Raw genomic sequence first — 20,610 nt, 5'->3', positions numbered from 1 at the left:
TTTCTCCCCTGTGATTCTAAAGTTTGTGGCCTCTGGTCTGTGACAAGCTTGTCAATTATCCACTGAGAGGTTGAAATGGCAATAGCAATTCCAGGCATCTGCACACCAGTGTCCAAAGGGGATACAAAGAAAATTTTTTAGAGTTCCCAGCATATGTCTCTTCTGATCTTATTGGCTTTAAGTAGGTTACATTTATACTTCTTAAACAAGCATTATTAGCCAGAAAAAAAAGGGGTCAGAATTTAGATTTGTTGCTTTAGACCTAAGCCAATTGCCTCCATGAGATTCAACATCTAATGACCATGGAGGTATAATGGAGATGGAGATATATTAATATAAATATGAACTGTTCATAGGATTAGGTGGGACTAATTTTTGGAGGATTATCACACTGTCCACTAAAATTACATTATCATTACAGAATTGAAATAACTTGCACAAGATCATATATCTATTTAATTACAGTGTTGGTTTTAGGATTTAGTACTTCTAACTGCTAGTTTGCACACACACATATATACTATGTATGCGTATATATAATACACAAATGTATGTTTTTTTCTTACATAGAGAGATAGATGCAGATAAATGAATAGGAAGATGATAGATAGATAGATAGATAGATAGATAGATAGATAGATAGATAGATAGATAGATAAATAATAGGTAGATGATTGATATATAGGTAGGTAGATAGATAGATAATAGGTAGATTGATAGATCTTACTCTTAACATGGCAGAGGCATCTGATCAAATCAAAATAAGTAATGTTAGGTATGTAGGGTGTGCATTAAACTCTAATTAGTCATAGTAACTGGTCCTTAGCACCTTGGCCAAATACATTTGCATCAAAAGTGATTTCTTTACCCTATAAAAATATGATGCTACACAGAAAAAATACAAAGCTTACTGAATTATCACTGAAAGCCCCTGAGTGAGTATATTCCAAACTCAGACATTTCATCATTATTTCTATGGAATTTTCTAACAGCATCTGTGAAAATAATTTCAAATGACATTAGATGTAAAGGAGGCAATACTGTAAGTTGGAGTTCAATGTGTGTCACTGGACGCAGGCATTAGCATTTGTATTGATATTCATGGTACTATAGAATTCTTGGCACACAGCTGAGAGATAAAGTGCTCATAAAAATGGATTCACTTATCCATCAAAGTAGGTTTGAATCACAAGGTGTAAATATGTATAGTCTAAAATACTTAGGACAGATCTAAGAGGAAGGTTTTATAACCTTAGAGTGCTTCTGGGGCCTTGGACTGAATACCAAATTATAAGTTGCTGTCACAGCATTAGATGTGCTAGGGCTACTCTGGGCCCACGCTGAGCAAGGTCGGGGTGTTAGGCAGAGAAAAACCAAACTGGCTGCTCTGATCTTAGAAGTACAGTTCACGGAGGCATCATTTCTACTCTGGGGGATTTTTATGACATGTCTTTTCTAGTCCATCCTAAGGGTTTCCATTATTTCATGAAGACTTAACAAATGTATAATTCTTTTCCCTTGGGTCTCTAACAAAGTGATCCAATATCATTATAATCTACTTGTTGGCTATTCAGGGGTGAGAGTTGAGGACAGGAGTCTTGAGAGTGTCACACTTTGGAAGTCATACCCTATGTGTGGTGCAGGAGAACAGAAAGTGAGTATTTAGGTATTTGTTTATTTTATTTTATTTTATTTTATTATTTTTTGAGATGGAGTTTCACTCTTGTTGCCCAGGCTGGAGTGCAATGCTGCAATCTCGGCTTACTGCAACCTCTGCCTCCCAGGTTCAAATGATTCTCCTGCCTCCCAAGTAGCTGGAATTACAGACATGTGCCACCACGCTCAGCTAACTTTTTGTATTTTTAGTAGAGAGGGGGTTTCTCCATGTTGGTCAGGCTGGTCGCAAACTTGTTAGCTCAAGTGATCCACCTGCCTTGGCCTCCCAAAGTACTGGGATTTCAGGCGTGAGCCACTGTGCCCAGCGGTATTTGTTTTATTTTACATACCCTAGAATAGCAGTACTACGTGGCAAACTCTATTATAATGTCTTTATCTGTAAATATTAACACATTTAATACCACTAGAAAATTGGTGCTATGTTTTTTCACCTTTTCTGCAAATGAGGGAACTAAAGCAAAGATAAATTTGCTTGAGACCACACAATTGTTTAATGGTTAATCTGGGATTCAAAAGTTAGGCCACAGAGACAAAGATTATAATCACAGTGTCAAGATATGCAGCCTCCCCTAATTGACGAGTTCTTCTAGGAGAATTCTTAGCCCTCGCTATTCCAGACTCATCTTCAGAAACTTGTTAAACAAATTCTGTTACCGGTCACACTGAAGAACAATTAAATTAAACTCTCTGATGAGAGTCCAAGAAGTGATGTTGCTAGTCATTCTTGTGTCTGGGAACAGTGACTTATGCCTGTAATCCCAGCACTTTGGAAGATCGAGGTGGGTAGATTGCTTGAGCCCAGGAGTTTGAAACCAGCCTGAGCAACATGATAAAATTCTGTCTCTACCAAAAATACAAATACTAGCTTGGTGTGGTAGCATACGCCTATAGTCCCAGCTACTTGGGAGGCTGAGGCAGGAGAATTGTTTGAGATCACCAGGTTGGGGCTGCAGTAGGCTGTGAGTATGCCCCTGTACCCCAACCTGGGTGACAGAGGAAGACACTGTATCAAAAACAAAAACACACTAATTCTTGTAAAATACCTTATATGCTGCCCTGGCTGAAGATAAAGAGGATGGAGAAGCCATTTATAAATCGAAGCAAACACAGAAAGAGGACCCACAGAACTAAGCAGACCTCATTGTTATAATCTATTTTGTACTTATAAAACAAAATACCCAAGACTGGGTAATTTATCATGAACAGAAATCTACTTGACTGACAGTTCTGGAGGCCGAAAAGTCCAAGATTGAATGGCTACATCTGAACAAAACTTTCTTGCTGTGCTATCCTATGGTGGAAGATGAAACAGCAAGAATGCGCACGCATGTGCAAATCACTTTTTTTCTTCCATTTTAATTCTATCCAGGCCCCCAGCTAATTGGATGGTCCCTGCCCTCATTGAGGATGGATCTTCCCCACTCAGTCCACTGACTCACATGCAGATCTCCTCTGGAAACACCCTCACAGACACACACACTAGTGCTTTCCCAATTCTCTAGGTGTATTAGACCATTTTCATGCTGTTGATAAAGACATACCCAAGACTGGGCAATTTTCAAAAGAATTTTCAAAACTTACAGATTCACGTGGCTGGGGAAGTTTCACAATCATGGCAAAAGGCAAAGAGGAGCAAGTCACTTCTTACATGGTCACTTACAAGTCACTTCTCTCATAAATGAAGAGAGAATGAAGAAGAAGCAAAGGCAGAAACCCCTGATAAAACAAACCATCAGATCTCGTGAGACTTATTTACTACCAGGAGGACATTATGGGAGAAACTGCCCCCATAATTCAGTTTTCTCCCACCAGGTCCCTCCCACAACACATGGGAATTATGGGAGTACAACTGAAGATAAGATTTGGGTGGGGACACAGAGCCAAACCATACCACTAGGTATTCCTTAAATCTGTCAAGTTGACACCTAAAATTAACCATCACAAGTCCAGCCCTTATCCACTTGGCATCCATATGCATTTTCCTAAGCCATACTTAATCTCCAAATAAAGATAATGGCAAGGTAATAATTCTCCCTAATATGATACAAGTTCCTTTGTACAATTAAAAATACATTCTTTCCTTCCCCTGAAGAAGAGGTAAAGTCCTTGGGTGACGCTTACCCTTTGCCTAATGTCCCATAACTTAAATGCTATGGTATAAAATGAACAATACTTAAAGACTAATATAAAGTCAATATATCTTATATGTGATGATGAAAGAATAATATATAAAGAAAAACAAATATATTTTCTTAATATATGTATAAATACTCATAAACATATTCAAAAAATATTTTTAAAAACTTATGATAATTAGTCCTCGTTTCTACAACTACTCATGTGCTCATAGTACAAGATGTAATAAATCCTCATGGCATTTATTAACATCTTCTTCTACTTCTCATTCTGTATTCCCTTTGCCTTCCACAAGTATGTCAGCTGGTCACGATTCTTTACAGGAAGGCTCTGGGTCATTCCTAGTCCTACCTAGGTTGAATTATTATAACTTCCCATTAACCTTAATCATAGGGCATGATAATACTAGACACAACCTAAGGGATCTTCTGTATTCTAGACATACTCCACCTTACCTCTACTGTGGAGTAGTAGTCCAATTTCACCTCACTAGTTTGAATCAATCACCCCAGCCAAGATTATAACTCCCTTCTCAGACTGTTGACTTAGATGCATGAGGAGCCCAAAGTATCCTGGTGGCAGTCTTAGCTTTGAGTTTAACGGAATCACTGTTAGTGTCCTGGTGGAAGCATTCCTTTCTCTGGAACTAAGACGTATAGGTCAGCAGAGCATAAAGTTGCAGGAACAAGAAGCAAAAATTGTTAGTGGGTCACCAGGGGTAATGTTGAGTGGTGCCAAGAATTCACCCTGGCCCTCAAAATTAATGTTCTTTTCACAATCAAATGCATTCATTCTATCCCAATAGCCCCTAAAGTCTTAACTTGTTCCAACATCAACTCCAAAGTCCCAAGTCCAAAGTTCCATCTAAACCAGATATGGGTGATATTCAAACCATGATCCATTCTGAGGCAAATTCCTCTTCAGTTTGTGAGCCTGTGAATTAATAAGTTACCTGCTTCCAAAATACAATGGTGGGACAGGCATAGGATAGACATTCTTATACCAAAGGAACAGTTAGCCAAGAAGAAAGGTGTAACTATTCCCAATTAAGTCCAAAGCCCAACAAGGAAAACAACATAAAGTCTCAAAGCTAGAGAATAATGTCTGCACACATGAGGGTAGAGTTTGGGCCCCCAAGGCCTCAGAAAGTTCAACCCCATGACTTTGCTGGGCTTGTTATACCCAGCATATCTTAAGGGCTACAATCATATGCTTATAGCTTTCCCAGTTTGGAGTTGCATGCTGATGGCCCTACAGTTTGGTCTCTTGAGACCAGTCCTACTCTCAGTGATCCACTATGCCTTGCCTGGTTGGGGACTCTGACATGGTGTATTAGTCTGTTTTACACTGCTGATAAAGGCATACTGGAGACTGGGCAATTTACAAAACAAAGAAGTTTAATTAGACTCACAGTTCCATATGGCTGGGTAGGCCTTACAATCATGGTGGAAAGTGAAAGGCATGTCTCCCATGGCGGCAGACAAGACAAGAGTGAGAACCAAGTGAAAGGGGTTTCCCCTTATAAAACCATCAGATCTCGTGAGACTCATTCACTACCACAAGAACAGTATGTGGGAAACTACCCCCATGATTCAATGATCTCCCACTGATTCCCTCCCACAACATGAGGAAATTATGGGAGCTACAATTCAAGATGAGATTTGGGCGGGGAGATAGCCAAACCATATCATTTCACCCCTCAAATATCATGTTCACACAATCATGCTTTCCCAACAGTCCCCCAAATTTTTCACTCATTTCTGCATTAACTCAAAAGTCCACAGTCCAAAGTATCAACTGATACAAGGCAAGTCCTTTCCGTCTATGAACCTGTAAAATCAAAAGCAAATTAGTTACTTCCTAGATACAATGGGGATATAGGCATTGGGTAAATAGTCACTCCAAATGAGATAAGTTGGCCAAAACAAAGGGGCCACAGGCCCCATGCAAGTACAAAATCCAGTAGGGCAGTCAAATCTTAAAGTTCCAAAATGATCTCCTTTGACTCCACATCTCACATCTGGGTCACACTGATGCAAGAAGTGGATTCCCATGGTGTTGGGCAGCCCTGTTCCTATGGCTTTGCAGGGTATAGCCTCCCTCCTGGCTGCTTTCATGAGCTGACGTTGATGTCTGAGGCGTTTCCAGGCCCATGGTGCAATCTGTCAGTACATCTGCCTTTCTGGGGTCTAAAGGACAGTGACCCTTTTGTCACAGCTCCACTAGGCAGTGCCCCAGTGGGGACTCTGTGTGGGGGCACCCATCCCACATTTCCCTTCCAAACTGCCCTAGCAGAGGTTCTCCATGAGTGCCCCACCCCTGCAGCAAACTTCTGCCTAGACACCCAGGCATTTCCATAAATCTTCTGAAATCTAGACAGAGGTTCCCAAGCCTCAATTCTTTATTTCTGTGTACCTGTAGACTCAATAACATGTGGATGCTGCCAAGTCTTGAGGATTGAACCCTCTGAATCCATGACCCAGAGCTGTACCTTGGCCCTTTTTAGCAGCTGGGATGCAGAGCACCATGTCTCTAAACTGCACACAGCAGAGGGACCCTGGACCAGGCCCACAAAACCATTTTTTTTCCTCCTAGACCTCCAGGTCTGTGATAGGTGGGGCTGCCACAAAGGTCTCTGACATGCCCTGGAGACATTTTCTTCATTGTCCTTGTGATTAACATTTGGCTTCTCGTTACTTACGCAAATTTCTGCAGCCAGCTTGAATTTCTTCTCTGAAAATGGGATTTTCTTTTTTATCTCATTGTCAGGCTGCAAATTTTCCAATTTTTATGCTCTGCTTCCCTTAGAAAACTGAATATTTTTAACAGCACCCAAGTCACCTCTCACATGCTTTACTGGTTAGAAACTTCTTCCACCAGGTACCCTAAATCATCTCTCTGAAGTTCAAAGTTCCACAAATCTCTAGGTCAGGGGAAAAATACTGCCAATCTCTTTACTAAAACATGACAAGAGTCACCTTTGCTCCAGTTCCCAACAAGTTCCACATCATCTGAGGCCACCTTACCCTGGATTTCATTGTCCATATCATTAACAGAATTTTGGTCAAAGCCATTCAACAAGTCTCTAGGAAGTTCCAAATTGTCTCACATTTTCCTCTCTTCTTCTGAGCCCTCCAAACTGTTTCAACTTCTATCTGTTACCCGTCCCAAAGTCGCTTCCACATTTTCAGGTAACTTTACAGCAGTGCCCCACTCTACTGGTACAAATTTACTGTACTAGTCCTTTTTCACACTGCTCATAAAAACATACTGGGAACTGGACAATTTACAAAAGAAATAGGTGTAGTGGACTCACTGTTCCACATGGCTGGAGAGGCCTCACAATCATGGTGGAAGGTGAAAGGCCACATGGTGGCAGACAAGACAAGAGTGAGAACCAAGTGAAAGAGGTTTCCCTTCATAAAACCATCAGATCTCATGAAACTTATTTACTACCATGAGAACAGTATGGTGGAAACCATCATCATGATTCAATTATCTCCCACTGTGTCCCTCCCACACCATTAGGGAATTATGGGAGCTACAATTCAAGATGAGATTTGGGTGGGGACACAACCATACCATATCACATGCCCTCATTCCTACAGATCTATACGTCATTGCCATACTTGAGGCTGTCTGGGCGAGTTTGCCCCTGTGACAAGTATGTGACTGGGTCCCCAGGGTTTCTGTGAAATTCTTTTAACTCTAGGTGAAGGCCACCATGGTCTTACAGCCCACTCACTCTGCATGCCTCCAGAATAAACACCATACAGCCAAGGCTTAGAGCTTGTACCTTCCAGAGTGGTTGGTCAAAGCTCCCCTGGGCCCACTGGAGCCATGGCTGGAGTGACTGAAGAGCACTTTGCTGGAATGTGGGAAACAGAGTCCCTAGATAATCCTCAGCAGTGAGTCTGGGCAGGGGTGGGGGCACTCTGGGTCTATCTCTGGAAACCATTCTGCCCTCCCAGAGCTCTGGGCTTATGATGGAAGAGGAAACCTTGAGGTGTTCTGAAATGCCTTCTCTGTCTTTCATCCAGTGTTTTGAAGAATAGCACCTGGCCCCCTTCTGTCTGTGGTAATCTATTTAGCAAAGGGTAGTTTGGCCACCCCCTTAGTTTGATCTCATAAACACACTTTTCATTCTTTACATGGCCAGGCTAAAAGTACTCAAAAATGTTACTTTCTGCCTTAATTTAATGTTAAGTTCTGTCTTTAAATCATTCTTTCCTCTCTCATTTTACTTCAAATGGCTTAAAGAAGCCATGCAGCATCCTAAATGCTGTGGTCATTAGATATTTCTTCTCTTGGGTATCTTAGGTCATTGCTCTTAAGTTCTACTTTCCACAAAGTCCTAGGATATGAACACAATTCTGCAAAGTTATTTGCAACATGAAATAGCTCTCTCTTTTTTTGTCATTTGCATGAATTCTGAGAAAGATTCATGTTATTCTTCAAAGAAATTTACATTAACTCTCCTCTGGTGTGCATTCCATAATCCTGTATGACAAGGACTACCTTTATTCTAATTTCCAATATCTTGTTCTTAAGTTTGATCTGAGACTGCATAAGGGCAGCCCTTACTGTTCATATTTCTATGAACATTCCAATTACAACCACTTAAAAACTCTCTAAGAAGTTCCAGACTCTACTTACATTTCTTTTCTTCTCAGCCCTCACCAGAATTTCTCTTAATACTGTGTTCATGGTGATCTAGGTTTTTTCTAGCTTCCTCCTCTAAATTCTTCCAGTCTCATCCATTATCCAGTTTCAAAGTCACTTTCATGTTTTCAGGTGTTTGTTATAGCAACAACCCCAACTGGCATCAATTTTCTGACCAATTAGTCCATTTTGTGCTGCTGTAATAGAATACCTAAGACTGGGAAATTTATCATGAGGAGAAATTCGTTTGACCTATAGTTCTGGAGGATGAGCAGTCCAAGATTGAGAAGCTTTATCCAGTATGAAACTTCTTTCTGCATGATTCCACAGGAGAAGGTATAAGGACAAGAGAGAACGTACATGCAAGAGAAAATAGCTTTTCTTCCATCTTTTTGTTGTTGTTCTCTTTTGGCTTCCAGCTGATTGTATGGTGCCTACCCACACTAAGGGTGGATCTTCCTCATCCAATTCACTGACTCAAATGCAATCCTCTCTGAAAAAACCCTTAAAGACACATCGAGGAGTAATGCTTTACCAGTTCTCTAGGTATTCCTTAATTCAGTCAAGTTGACACTTAAAATTAACTAGCACACCCTTGTTTCAATGTCTTATAATATTCCATTCCTTTGTAGCATCTTACATGCACACACACACACACACAGACGCGCACACACATACTTATATTCTTTTGTTTTACATTTCTCTGCTGCATAATGTCTTTTTTATATAATAGAATGTACAATCTTTAAATTTTATTTGAAAATAAATTTCAATTTTATTTTGCATTCTTATTTGGAAAGCAACTTTACTATATTTATAATTCTTAAATAAGAATTCAAAAATACAATTTTCCTAATTCTGTTGTATCTCTAGATCATAATGCAATGTATATACACAAGGCAAAAGCAAAAAAAAAAAAAAAACTGATTTGCTACATGAAATCTCTCTCTTTTTGTTACACGCATCAGTTCTGAGAAAGGTTTATGTTATTCTGCAAAGAAATTTACATTAACTCTCCTGATTTGCACTCCATAAATTGGCTAAGTCTTCTTGCCTATGTGATTTTTTTAAAGTAATGCTGTTTACTTTTGGTTCTGCTCTCTAATTGAAAACAGTGAAGTACATTAGAAAATTCAATTCAGCAGAACCCCCAATTTAGTATTGAAAATGACTCAAAAGATCATAGCCAACTACCAGGTCACTCTTTATAGAATTATGTGTATTGTATTTCTGTCTTTTCTGTGTAAATGTCTATGCGATTACTATAAATATCTAATCAATAAACATTTATTTTGGACTTAATGACAGACCTCTGCTAGGTGCTTGGTGTAGAAAGATAAATATGATAGGGCCATTGGTGTAAAATTGTTTTACTATAGTAAGAAAAAACATGTACTGGGTTTTAAAAACTCAAAATATTCTAAGTGTGATGAGATTACAGAGGAGTGAACAAATGATCTCTGCCTGAGTTCAGAAATGAAAGGGTTCACACAAGTGACATGGACCTGGACATCAACGGTGAGGCAAATGTCCTCCAGGTTGCAGAATCACCTGTTCAAGAGCACAGAGGCATGAAAGAGCCTCATCATAAAGAGTAAATAAGTATGAGTAGTTACCGCATGGGGTCTCTGGCAGCACAGTTGGAATCCGATCTGCAAGGCACATTTGAAATCTATTCATGTCACGCTGTTCTTAGCATGTCAATGAGTTTAGATGATTTTTTAAACAATAGGGATAGAAACTCATTAGAGCTTTATGTGTTTTTGTTTGGTTTTGTTTATTTCCATTTTATTTTTGTAATCAATGAAAGTAATAGGATCAATCTTTTGAATTGGCTCAAAGACTCTGTTATTCCTATGTTAAAGGAACTGAAGGGGCTGAAGGAGAAAGCAGATAGGATTCGTTTCAGCTTTCCAGTTGTGAGAAGGTGAGGACCTCAACCTGTTAAGACAATGACAGAGTGATAAAAAGCAAGAGCATATGCAATTACTGGAATATTCCTATACATATGGAAAATTTTAAAAACATTTTCTAGAGGCCATACATTAAATATAATCTGCTTATATTTATGTATTATCTATGTCTTCCTACCAAGTTTATTTAATGCTCCCAGTGTAAATAATACATTGAATACAAAACTATCACACTAGAAGTAGCATTTTACAAAATAATAATTATGTAACATACTTTTTTATTGTTCATTGAAAGTAGCATCTAGTGTATAGTATACAAATGTAAATACTTATTGATTGAAAGAAGACATGAATGAATTAACAAAATTTATTGAAAGAAGACATGAATGAATTAACAAACTCATGACTACTTTAACTGAAATTGTGAGTTAGTGGGGCTCAGTTCCACCCTCACCTTGCTACTACTTTGTACGAGAATGTCTTTAAGTAAAAATAAGAATGATTTCAACATCTCTGACCTTCAAGCATTGGATTGTAAAATGGAAACGTTGTGCCAGATGATTCTTAAAATTTATCCCAAGCCTTTATATTATTAGTCTTAATTAAATCAAATAAATAAGGGATGATTACTACATGATACATAAAAGAGCAGAAGCAAGCCCTCTGTAGTTATATCATGAATTAAGGTGGCTCGCCTGGTCTGGGCTTCAGAACCCATATGCTCATTGTATAGAAATTCAGAAGACTAAACAATAAAACCCACATAATTTTACCAAACACAACTAAAGGATAATGGTTTTTAAGGTATATATACCACACATGCACACATAGATATAAACACATTCACACAAAAAGAAACCATTTAAAGTTACCACATAAAAATGAAACCAAATAAAAATCAGTTAGTAAACTTTCAATAGATAGACACAGATATAACACATGAAAAAAGTAGATTAAGAAACAGTGCAGCTTGTACACACACACACACACACACACGCACACAATAGAAATGACCAAAAACCATATGCCGTTAAAGTTCAAGCATAAAATAAAAAATACAAACAATTAGGATATGTTCTGGTGAGAATGTTAGAAAATATACTTGTTGATAGGAATGTAAAGAAGTAAAATTTCTGGTAGTCACCTTGACAATGCAGCTCAATATGTTGAATCTATATGCTTTTTGATCCAACTTTGGCAATGGTAAGAATTTACCAATAGCAGAATTGTTTGTAATACAGAAAATAAGCAGAATCCTCTTAACAAAGTGTCCACGGAAAAGAAATTGGTTAAAAATTGTGAGATGGACTTTTATGTGCTTTTATAAAATACCCATTCAGTATATTTAATGAATAAAATAAGGTTCAAGAAATTACACTGGAAAACAACAAAATTTAATCAGAGATGAAAATACTATGTAAATCAAATAGTCATTACAAATTGTAAAGTACTACTCACTTTGTTACATTCTCAGTCAAAATATTTTTATTTTTGTTAAGGTTTCATGTAATTTTAAATTAATGCAATCGCACCATACAATAAGTATAAATTGTGTGCAAGTATACTAAGGTTGTTTTGTATTGGGGAAAAATTAATGTGTAGTTAGTTATATCCCTTTCATGTTAATAAAAACTGAAATACAGCTTAGTGGGTAAGTATACTAGATAGATAGAGATAATGAGATAAAGATAAGTCAATGCAGAAAGGGTAGTTAAATCCCACAGGAGTCCTAACAGTGACCTAAAAAGTCATACATGACCATTTTCTCTGCCACCTCTTCCATCTGATTTTTGATCCACAGTGAAGGTGGCTCTGATTTTCTTGAGGTTTCCCTCAACACTTCCAGAACCTCTTTCACCCAGAGTGCCTCTGCATGGAATTAAAACTCACAGAAGCAGTGAGTAGAATGGTGGTGTTCTCTACAGGGACAGAACTAGTGGATTAATGTATGTATGAAACGGGGTTTATTAAGGAGTATTGATTCACAAGATCGCAAGGTGAAGTCCCACAATCGGCCATTTGCAAGCCGAAGAGCAAGGAAGCCAATTCAAGTCCCAAAACTTCAAATGTAGGGAAGCCAGCAGTACAGCCTTCAGTCTATAACTGAGCCCCTGACAAACCACTGGTATATGTCCAAGAGTCCAAAAGCTGAAGAACTTGGAGTCTGATATTTGAAGGCAGGAAGCATCTAGCACAGGAGAAAGATGAAAGCCAGAAGACTCATCAAGTCAGCTCCTTCCACCTTATTCTGCCTGCTTTATTCCAGTTGCACTGGCAGCTGATTAGATGGTGCCCACCCAGACTGAGGGTGGGTCTGCCTCTCCCAGTCCACTGACTCAAATGTTAATCTCCTTTGGCAACACCCTCACAGACACATCCAGTAAAAATAATTTGCATCCTTCAATCCAATTAAGTTGACACTCAATATTAAGCATCACAAGTCCACCTCTTGTCAACTTTAACGCATACATGTCTCCTGAAGTCATACATAATCTCCAAATAAAGACAATAATAAGGTCATAATTACACCTACCATAATACAGCTATCCCTTGTACAACCCAAAGCATGCTAATCCTTAATATAAATGCTATTACAGAAAGTTAACAATACTTAATGCTGATATGAATTCAATAAATCTTGTGTCACTTGATAAAGAAAATGAAGATTTTTTCTTAGTACAAATGTATACATGCACATATTCTTAACAAAATAAAGAAAAAGTGTTCATGACAATTACAGTACTCATTTCTGCAACTGGTCACGTGATCGTGGCTGGTATGGATGATGACCTTCTTCTACTACCCATTCTGTATTCCCTTTTTCTTCAACAAGCACCTCAGCATGTCATGTTTTTTTTTTACCTAGTGGAGTGACCCAAACCTTCATTTCTGAAGAGTCTGGGCCAATTGTATCTGCCTGGATTGGGTGGTTGTAGTTTCCCATTGATCAGAGGCCATGGTAATACTAAGAGATGCCCTAAGAGATTTCCTGTATTCCACACATATTCTTCTTTACCTCTTTTGTGGAGTAGCAGACTGATTTCATCTTGATAATCTGGGTCAATCACGCCAGCCAACGCTGTAACTCCCTTCTTAGCCTGTTGACTTAGAGTTAGCAGGAGCCCAAACTGGCCAGGTGGCAATCTTAACTTCCAGTTTAATGGAATCGTCGTTGTGTCTCCTAGTGTCAGCATTTCCCCCTCTGGAACTAAGACCACTAGGCCAGCAGGATGTAATGTCACAGAAACAGGAAGCAAGAATTGTGCTAGTGGATCACTAGGGGGTGATGGTGAGTGGTACTGTGTCCACCCTTTGATCCTGGACTGGTGAATCCCGGTTATGAGAGAAACAGTACCATATATTGGACACTGATTCAGAGCATACACAACCTTATGGAGAACTGATTGGATTGAAGGCAGAACCAGGTGGAGGTAATAGGATCATGGGAGCGGTTTCTCCCATGCTGTTCTCGTGATACTGAGTGCATTTTCATAAAATTTGAAGGGACTTTTCCCTTTTTGCTCAGCAATTCTCCTTCCTGCTGCCCTGTGAAGAAGGTGCCTTTCTTCCCCTTCACCTTCCACCCTGATTGTAAGTTTCCTGAGGGTTTCCCAGCCATACTAAACTATGAGTCAATTAAATCTTTTTTCTTTATAAATGACCCAGCCTCGGGTATTTCTTCACAGCAGTATGAGAACAGACTAATACAGGTGGTTAAGGGAAACTGAGTGGGCAGACTAGGGAGATGTTGCCCAAAGTATACAAAATTTCAGTTAGATGGGAGAAATAAATTCTGGACGTCTAACATACAACATGGTGACTCCAGCTAATAGTAATGTATTGTATTCTTGAAAATTGCTAGGAAAGTAGATTTTAAGTGTTCTCACTACATAAAGTGACACATATGTAAGGGAATGCATAAGTTAATTAGCTCAGTTTAGTTATTCCACAATGTATGCATATTTCAAAACATGCTCTACATGAGAAATACATACAATATTGTCAATTAAAGAATAAATAAATTAGGGGGAAAAGGAAAGTGCAAAAACACTATTCAGGTCTCTATATAAATGAAATTTTACAAAATTGCTTTTCCTGATTACTATATGGAAGTCTCTCACCTTGAATCTGTTTCTCCTCCCATTCCTTTCTAGATGGGATATAAGATTTCAGGAGCTGGCCTCTCAATTTTGTTCATGGTGGTTCCCTAGCATCTTGGATAGTGTGCCGAGCACTTCATACGCTCACTAACTTGAGTGGAGTAATTACAAACTATTAAATCATTTGTGCATTTGTGTCTGTGTAAATGTATTGTCTGACCATATAAGATATTACATGTGTGAGTTCTCAAATGTATTGTCTGACCATATAAGATATTATATGTATGAATTCTCAAAATTGAATCTAAAAAGTGAAACACCATGCTTTCTATTAGTGTTTTCAACATAAATTGTACAAAAAATATTGACTTAAATTTAAATTAATTCATCTAGGTAATGTATACCTGTTTAATAAGTCTATTTATCAGAATTTTATTATGATATGAATGTTTGTTTGCAAAATACTGATACTACCTTAAGTTATGACTATAATTTTGCAACATAGAAATAAATTATGCTTTAATAAGTTGTTAATTTCCACATGTAGTTTAACATGTACATATCTGTATACTAAAATGATATGTTATGAACTGACCTGAATCCTCCTGAAATTCATATGTAGAAGCCATGAATGTGACTGTATTTGGAGATAGACCCTTTCAGGAGGTAATTAAGGTTAAATAAAGTCCTAAAGATGGGACCTAATCCAATAGAACTTGTGGCCTTATGAAAAAAGGGGGATACACCAGAGAGGAGCTCCTCTCTCTCTCTCTCTGTCTCTCTCTGTCTCTGTCTCTCTCCGTCTCTGTCTGTCTCTGTCTCTCTCTTTCCTTCCCTTTCTCTCTCTCTCTCTCTCTCTCTCTCTCTCTCTCTCTCTGTCTCCCTGTCTGAGCACAGAGGAAAGGGAATGTGAGAACACAGTGAGAAACCAGGAAGAGAGCTCTCATCAGAAACCCAATTTTTTTGCTCTTTGATCTCAAACTGCTTGTGTCCAAAACTGTAAGAACGTAGATTTCTATTGTTTAAGACACCCAGTCTGTGGTATTTTGTTACTGTAGCCTGAGCTGAGCAATACAATATCCAAATCAGATCTCATATGAACTCTAACTCATAGTCATTTACATGTTAGTGATCACTTGTTTAGTTGGAGTTTATATCATGTAGGCATCTCCTGATGCCTCTTCATCACAGTTTTGTCATACTCAGTGATCAGTTTATCTTTTCTTTGCTTTATCATAGTTTTATAAATATTTATTCCCTTTGAGTGACAGTATAAGATATAGAATTTAGTTATTACTATAAAATAACTTTTAGTGCTGGCTTTAACTGTTACTAAAAATACACTAATTTGTTACTGATCAAAGCAGTGTTATATGGGAACTTGAAGTGACTTGAAACTCTCCATTGCAAATTCTGCACTCTGGTTCTCACCACTTATACAAGAGTGTTTTCTCTAAGAGCCGCATTCTCTCTGCAGATATAACCATTTAGAGTGGTTATATTGTCATTCCCTGGATTCGAGTGATAAGAGAATAAATTTCAAGCTCACTGCTACATACAAGACTACTTCAGATTGTTTGCAAATCATTGACTGTATTACTTCCTTGTGGCACATTAAACATGCCCCAACCACAACCTCCTGCTCTTACCTCCTGGGTATTTAGTGTTTAATAGTGTCAGGAACAGCTGGTGTGCTATCCAAGCACTGAAAAAGGTAGTCCTTGGAGATTTTCATGCTCCAGGCAACTGACCGAGACTTCTTAATGGAAAGAGTACAAAATGTCTGTCTTTTGCATGAATTTTGTGACAGTCATGAAGCAGCTGACAAAACAAGCTGGTATACTGGTGTTTAACTGCATTCTTGTAAACACCCAAAAAGGCCATCTTTAAGAACTTTTGGAGAATTTACGTTGGAATCTGCTCTTTCACTAAAGAAGGATTAACCTATATTGTAATTCAGTGGACAATTATTTTTAATTCTATAGATACAACTGAAGAAATATAATAGGAATACAGTTATTCTTGCTATCTAGTGATCCTTTTAAGTAGCACAAATTGGGGCTGTATGAAAAAATATTTGCAACTTTGATGCATTAATGATTTCCCAATTCACTCCTTTAAATATTTAAGCTTTAAAAATAACTGACATAAACAATTTAATACAACTAATAGAAGAAAATATTTGTTCAGCATAGTGGAGGTTCATGTAAACATTAAAAACAAAAATGTAAAAGTGAAGACAATACATGTTCATCTTTGCTTTCCCCACTGTACATTGCAATGTGGTGTTAGTTTGGCAAATTTTATTAATGCTGTCACTAAATATTTCTTATTTCTCAAGTATTTTAATTTCCTATTTGTAACTAAGTATAATATGTTCCTTTTCTTCAACTATATCCAACATGTAGAACAATGTATAGTTTTTCAACTGTAATATTTATATCCAGAATTAGGGCAGCAGTGAATATTTGTAGACTTTGCCTATATAACACATGTATAGTGGAGGGATAGTAAACATCCTGATGAATATTCTGGAGGAAAATACTGTTGGGAAGAGAGGACTTTACTCTTAATAAACTGTCGATTTCTATAGCATTATAGAAAGGTAGTTTTAATGAATCTTTAATCCAGGTACCCAATGCTTCATAGAAATAAACGCTGGTCAAATTGTGATTAATGATAGTGATGATGCTGATGATGATGATGGTGATGATGATGGATAATATTAGTCTTCACTCCTGACTTCCTAGTAATGTTTATCTACATTCCCTCTAAAAGTTCCCTCTAAAAGTTTCTTTTCTTGGGAAAGGCTGCTGTAATATATTTTTCCTCTGTTAATAAAGCCAAGATTCACTCAACCATTTTAAACTGAAAGACCTTGGCATTGAATGTCTACAAAGAGTTATCGTTTCTTACTCTTGTCACAAGCCTAACATTTATTAAAAGAAAATGGTAGAAATGAAAAAGTAATTCATTCTTTTAGCTTCTATAGTAATCTAGGAAGACATAGTTTGTTCTAAATTTGTACTCTTAGAGAAAAGGCTGAAAGAGTAATTGAATGAAAAGGAACAATCCTATTTTCCCCAAACAGAACAGTTACTTTGAGTGCCTCCAACAGATTAAGGGAGTTGTACTCACTGTATAAATTTGGATGTACACATGTGTATGTGTCTGTATGTATATAGATATGTAGAAATATATGTATATATATACACACATATATGTCTATTTTATTTGCTCCAATTTGGGTACTTTTGATTTCACTTTGTTCTGAACTCAGAATAGTAACATTGAATAGGACGTTAGGAAGAGATACTCACTTTACACATTTTTAGAGACCGATTTCAATATGCTCATGAACAGATAAGGAAAATACAGAGAAAAGCTCTCTTCAACTTCTTTTAGTACAGAAAAAAATATACCCATGCCAAAAAAAAAAAAAAAAATTAGGAAAGCTGCAGATCATTTGATTGTTTGTGGTGTCTTCCTATGTCACTGAATCTTTAGGTTCATTCAATCTTGAGGCAAAGAAGTGCTCTTATAGCTATTTTGCTATTCTTTATAGTTTCTCAATTTATCAAATATTCCTTTTCTAATTAAAGGCTTCCTGATGCTAGTAGGTAGTTGTTAATTTTTAAATTGCAATTGCAAATTACTTAACAACTTCTAATGTTCAGTACACTCTAAACCTTTTAGTCTCTCTATTGATATCTTAATCATAAAATTAAAACATCAATAGTAAGCAGATGAGCTAATATAAGTGGCGTCCATGCTTTCTTTGGTGGACCAATCAATAAAGGTATCATGATGACTTTCATTTCAATGGTTCATCTCCTAGAAATGGACACAGCTTTTAAAATATATATTTAAAGTTGTGATTTGTACTAACAACTATATCATTACTCAACACTTTGTTTATAATGGTTAAACTATCCTCAGTGACATCATGTACTCATGGCATACTTGACATAGGTCAAATACCAAAGGAAAATTGAGTTCAGCAGATAAGAGACATGACCTTGAAAGAGGTAAAACAAAAATGGTGGAGTGATATTGTCTTATTTTCCAGGTGCATATGTACTCCAGGTCAAGGCCACAGATGCAGATGACCCGACCTATGGAAACAGTGCCAGAGTCGTTTACAGCATTCTTCAGGGACAACCTTATTTCTCTATTGATCCCAAGACAGGTAAATTTTTTATTAGAGGCAACATTATCACCAGCCCTTCAAATATTTAAACTTTAATTAAATCTTGGCATGGGGAGTTGCATATTCTAATACAGCCATAAAGCTTCAGTGCAATGTGCATTAAGCAAAGAAGATGGGATCTTACCTTGCTGCTGAAGAACGATTTCCATTTAAGTGAACTTTGTGTAAAATAAAACTTTTAATATATCTTTATAAAGTTCCAATTTGTTATGTCGGCAGTCATTGTTGGTCTTATTTAAAATTTTCAAAAGTCTACTTAAAAAAAATTCTTCCAGCTATAATAGCTTTTCATTTCATATTTATTGGATGGGTTCGGTTATATTTAGTTTTGGGCTTTTACAACACATGGGAACATCCTGGAGCTTCTACTGCTGTATATATATGGGTTATGAATGCTTGGTTTAGATTAATAGAGACTTATGCTTATAGTGGGAGAAGGGGGAGACTTGACAATCTTGCAATACCAAAATCATTGATTCTGTTTGCCTATGTCTTCAAATCCAGTCCCACTGTTAATTAAAAATAGCAGTTTTCAAATTCAAATATAATATGAGTAGCATACGAAGGGCAGGAGGCTATGCACGTGGAATATTTTGTCTTTCCTTTTAAATAATTGAGGAAGCTCTGTTTCTAAACAATCAATATCTGAACATTGAATACTTTGCTAAGAAGACTCGACCACTTGACCAGTGATCAAAGTAGGCCTCCCATGTCACAGTTGAAGCAGAAATCCCACAACAATGGTTATTTTGTCAATGATTATATACTACATTAGAACATATTGCAAACTGAATTTAATATGATGTATCATGTGAACTTAAAATAATGGAAAATTGTTCTCATACTGAACTAATAAGTTATATTTTAAAGTTGTAAATTAATTTTTAAATACCAACATGCATTTGAAAAGTATATATTTCAGACACTATACATTCAAATAAGTTAAACATTTTATAATTGATACTTCCTGAGAGGTATGTGTAAAAATCTGGTATACTAATTAGATATAAGTTAATTAACAATTATTATGTATTAATGTTGCCTGGAAACATAAGGTCTAATGATGTTTCCTAACAAAAGTTGAAGTGCAAAATCTGCAACACTTTTTGTCAACTGAACCTGCCATTCTCTCTTAATTTCTTATCCTCCTCATTAAGCCAATAGGGGGCAGAAATCATAAAAAAATTAAAGAACTAAAATAGGGAGTCACTCCCTTATGTAAACCTGAAAAACGGGTAGAGTGTAGTAAGGACAGCATCAGTCCTTCAAGAGATCCAGTAAGAAGGGAGTATCAGTACTGAAGAGAATCCAGAATGGCTTAGGACAAAGAAGCTTCTCTGATTTGCATAGACTTTTGGAGAATAAAAGCCAGTCTGTCAAATGTTAAAAGTGAGTGCATGATGAGAAAATTACACCTTACCATGCAAGCGATTTTTCAAGAAATATGGCAGCAAAGATAAGAAAATGTTTAGCAATACCATCTAAAAGGAGCTTTTGTGGTTATTTTTTAGCTGTGAAAAAAAAAATCTTATATTTATTTTGTAGAAAAGGGGGGTAAATTGAAAAAAAAAGATTGGGGAAGTTGTCCAATGAAGTTTATGATGCTACAGTGTTCCAGAGGAATTAAGAAGGCCTGGACAATAGGCAGAATATATGAAAATAATGAAGGAAAATTATCTAAAATATTTCATTTCTTCAGATGGGGCCACTTTGGGTTATTTTTTTTTTCTTGTATAGTTATATATCTTTTTGAGGTATGCTATAATGGGTAATCTGACCGGAAATGAAAGTATGGACAATGCAGTTCTTTTAGATCCCTTCAGCCTATGAAGAATATTCCTGAAAGGCAAGAGGAATAAAAAAATGAGAAAAGTATGTGTATAGAGATTGGTGAAGAAAGAGAATATTAAAG

At 37.1% G+C, this 20,610-nt stretch overlaps 1 protein-coding gene across 9 annotated transcripts in view; it reads left to right on the top strand.

The window, feature by feature from the left end:
* The window catches only part of CDH12 (cadherin 12), a 1,136,530-nt gene that overhangs the window by 1,006,384 nt on the left and 109,536 nt on the right, over positions 1-20,610 (top strand). For all 9 annotated transcript variants that reach the window (XM_005556619.5, XM_073995100.1, XM_045393559.3 and 6 more), the window contains one exon: positions 18,558-18,677. In XM_005556619.5, coding sequence (XP_005556676.1) covers positions 18,558-18,677 — 120 coding nt within the window. The remainder of the gene's footprint in view (positions 1-18,557; positions 18,678-20,610) is intronic.

The sequence above is a fragment of the Macaca fascicularis genome, chromosome 6, assembly GCF_037993035.2.
Source record: "Macaca fascicularis isolate 582-1 chromosome 6, T2T-MFA8v1.1".
Classification (NCBI taxonomy): Eukaryota; Metazoa; Chordata; class Mammalia; order Primates; family Cercopithecidae; genus Macaca; species Macaca fascicularis.
Note: the sequence above shows the minus strand (reverse complement) of the source record. Positions and strands in the feature narration are given on the sequence as shown.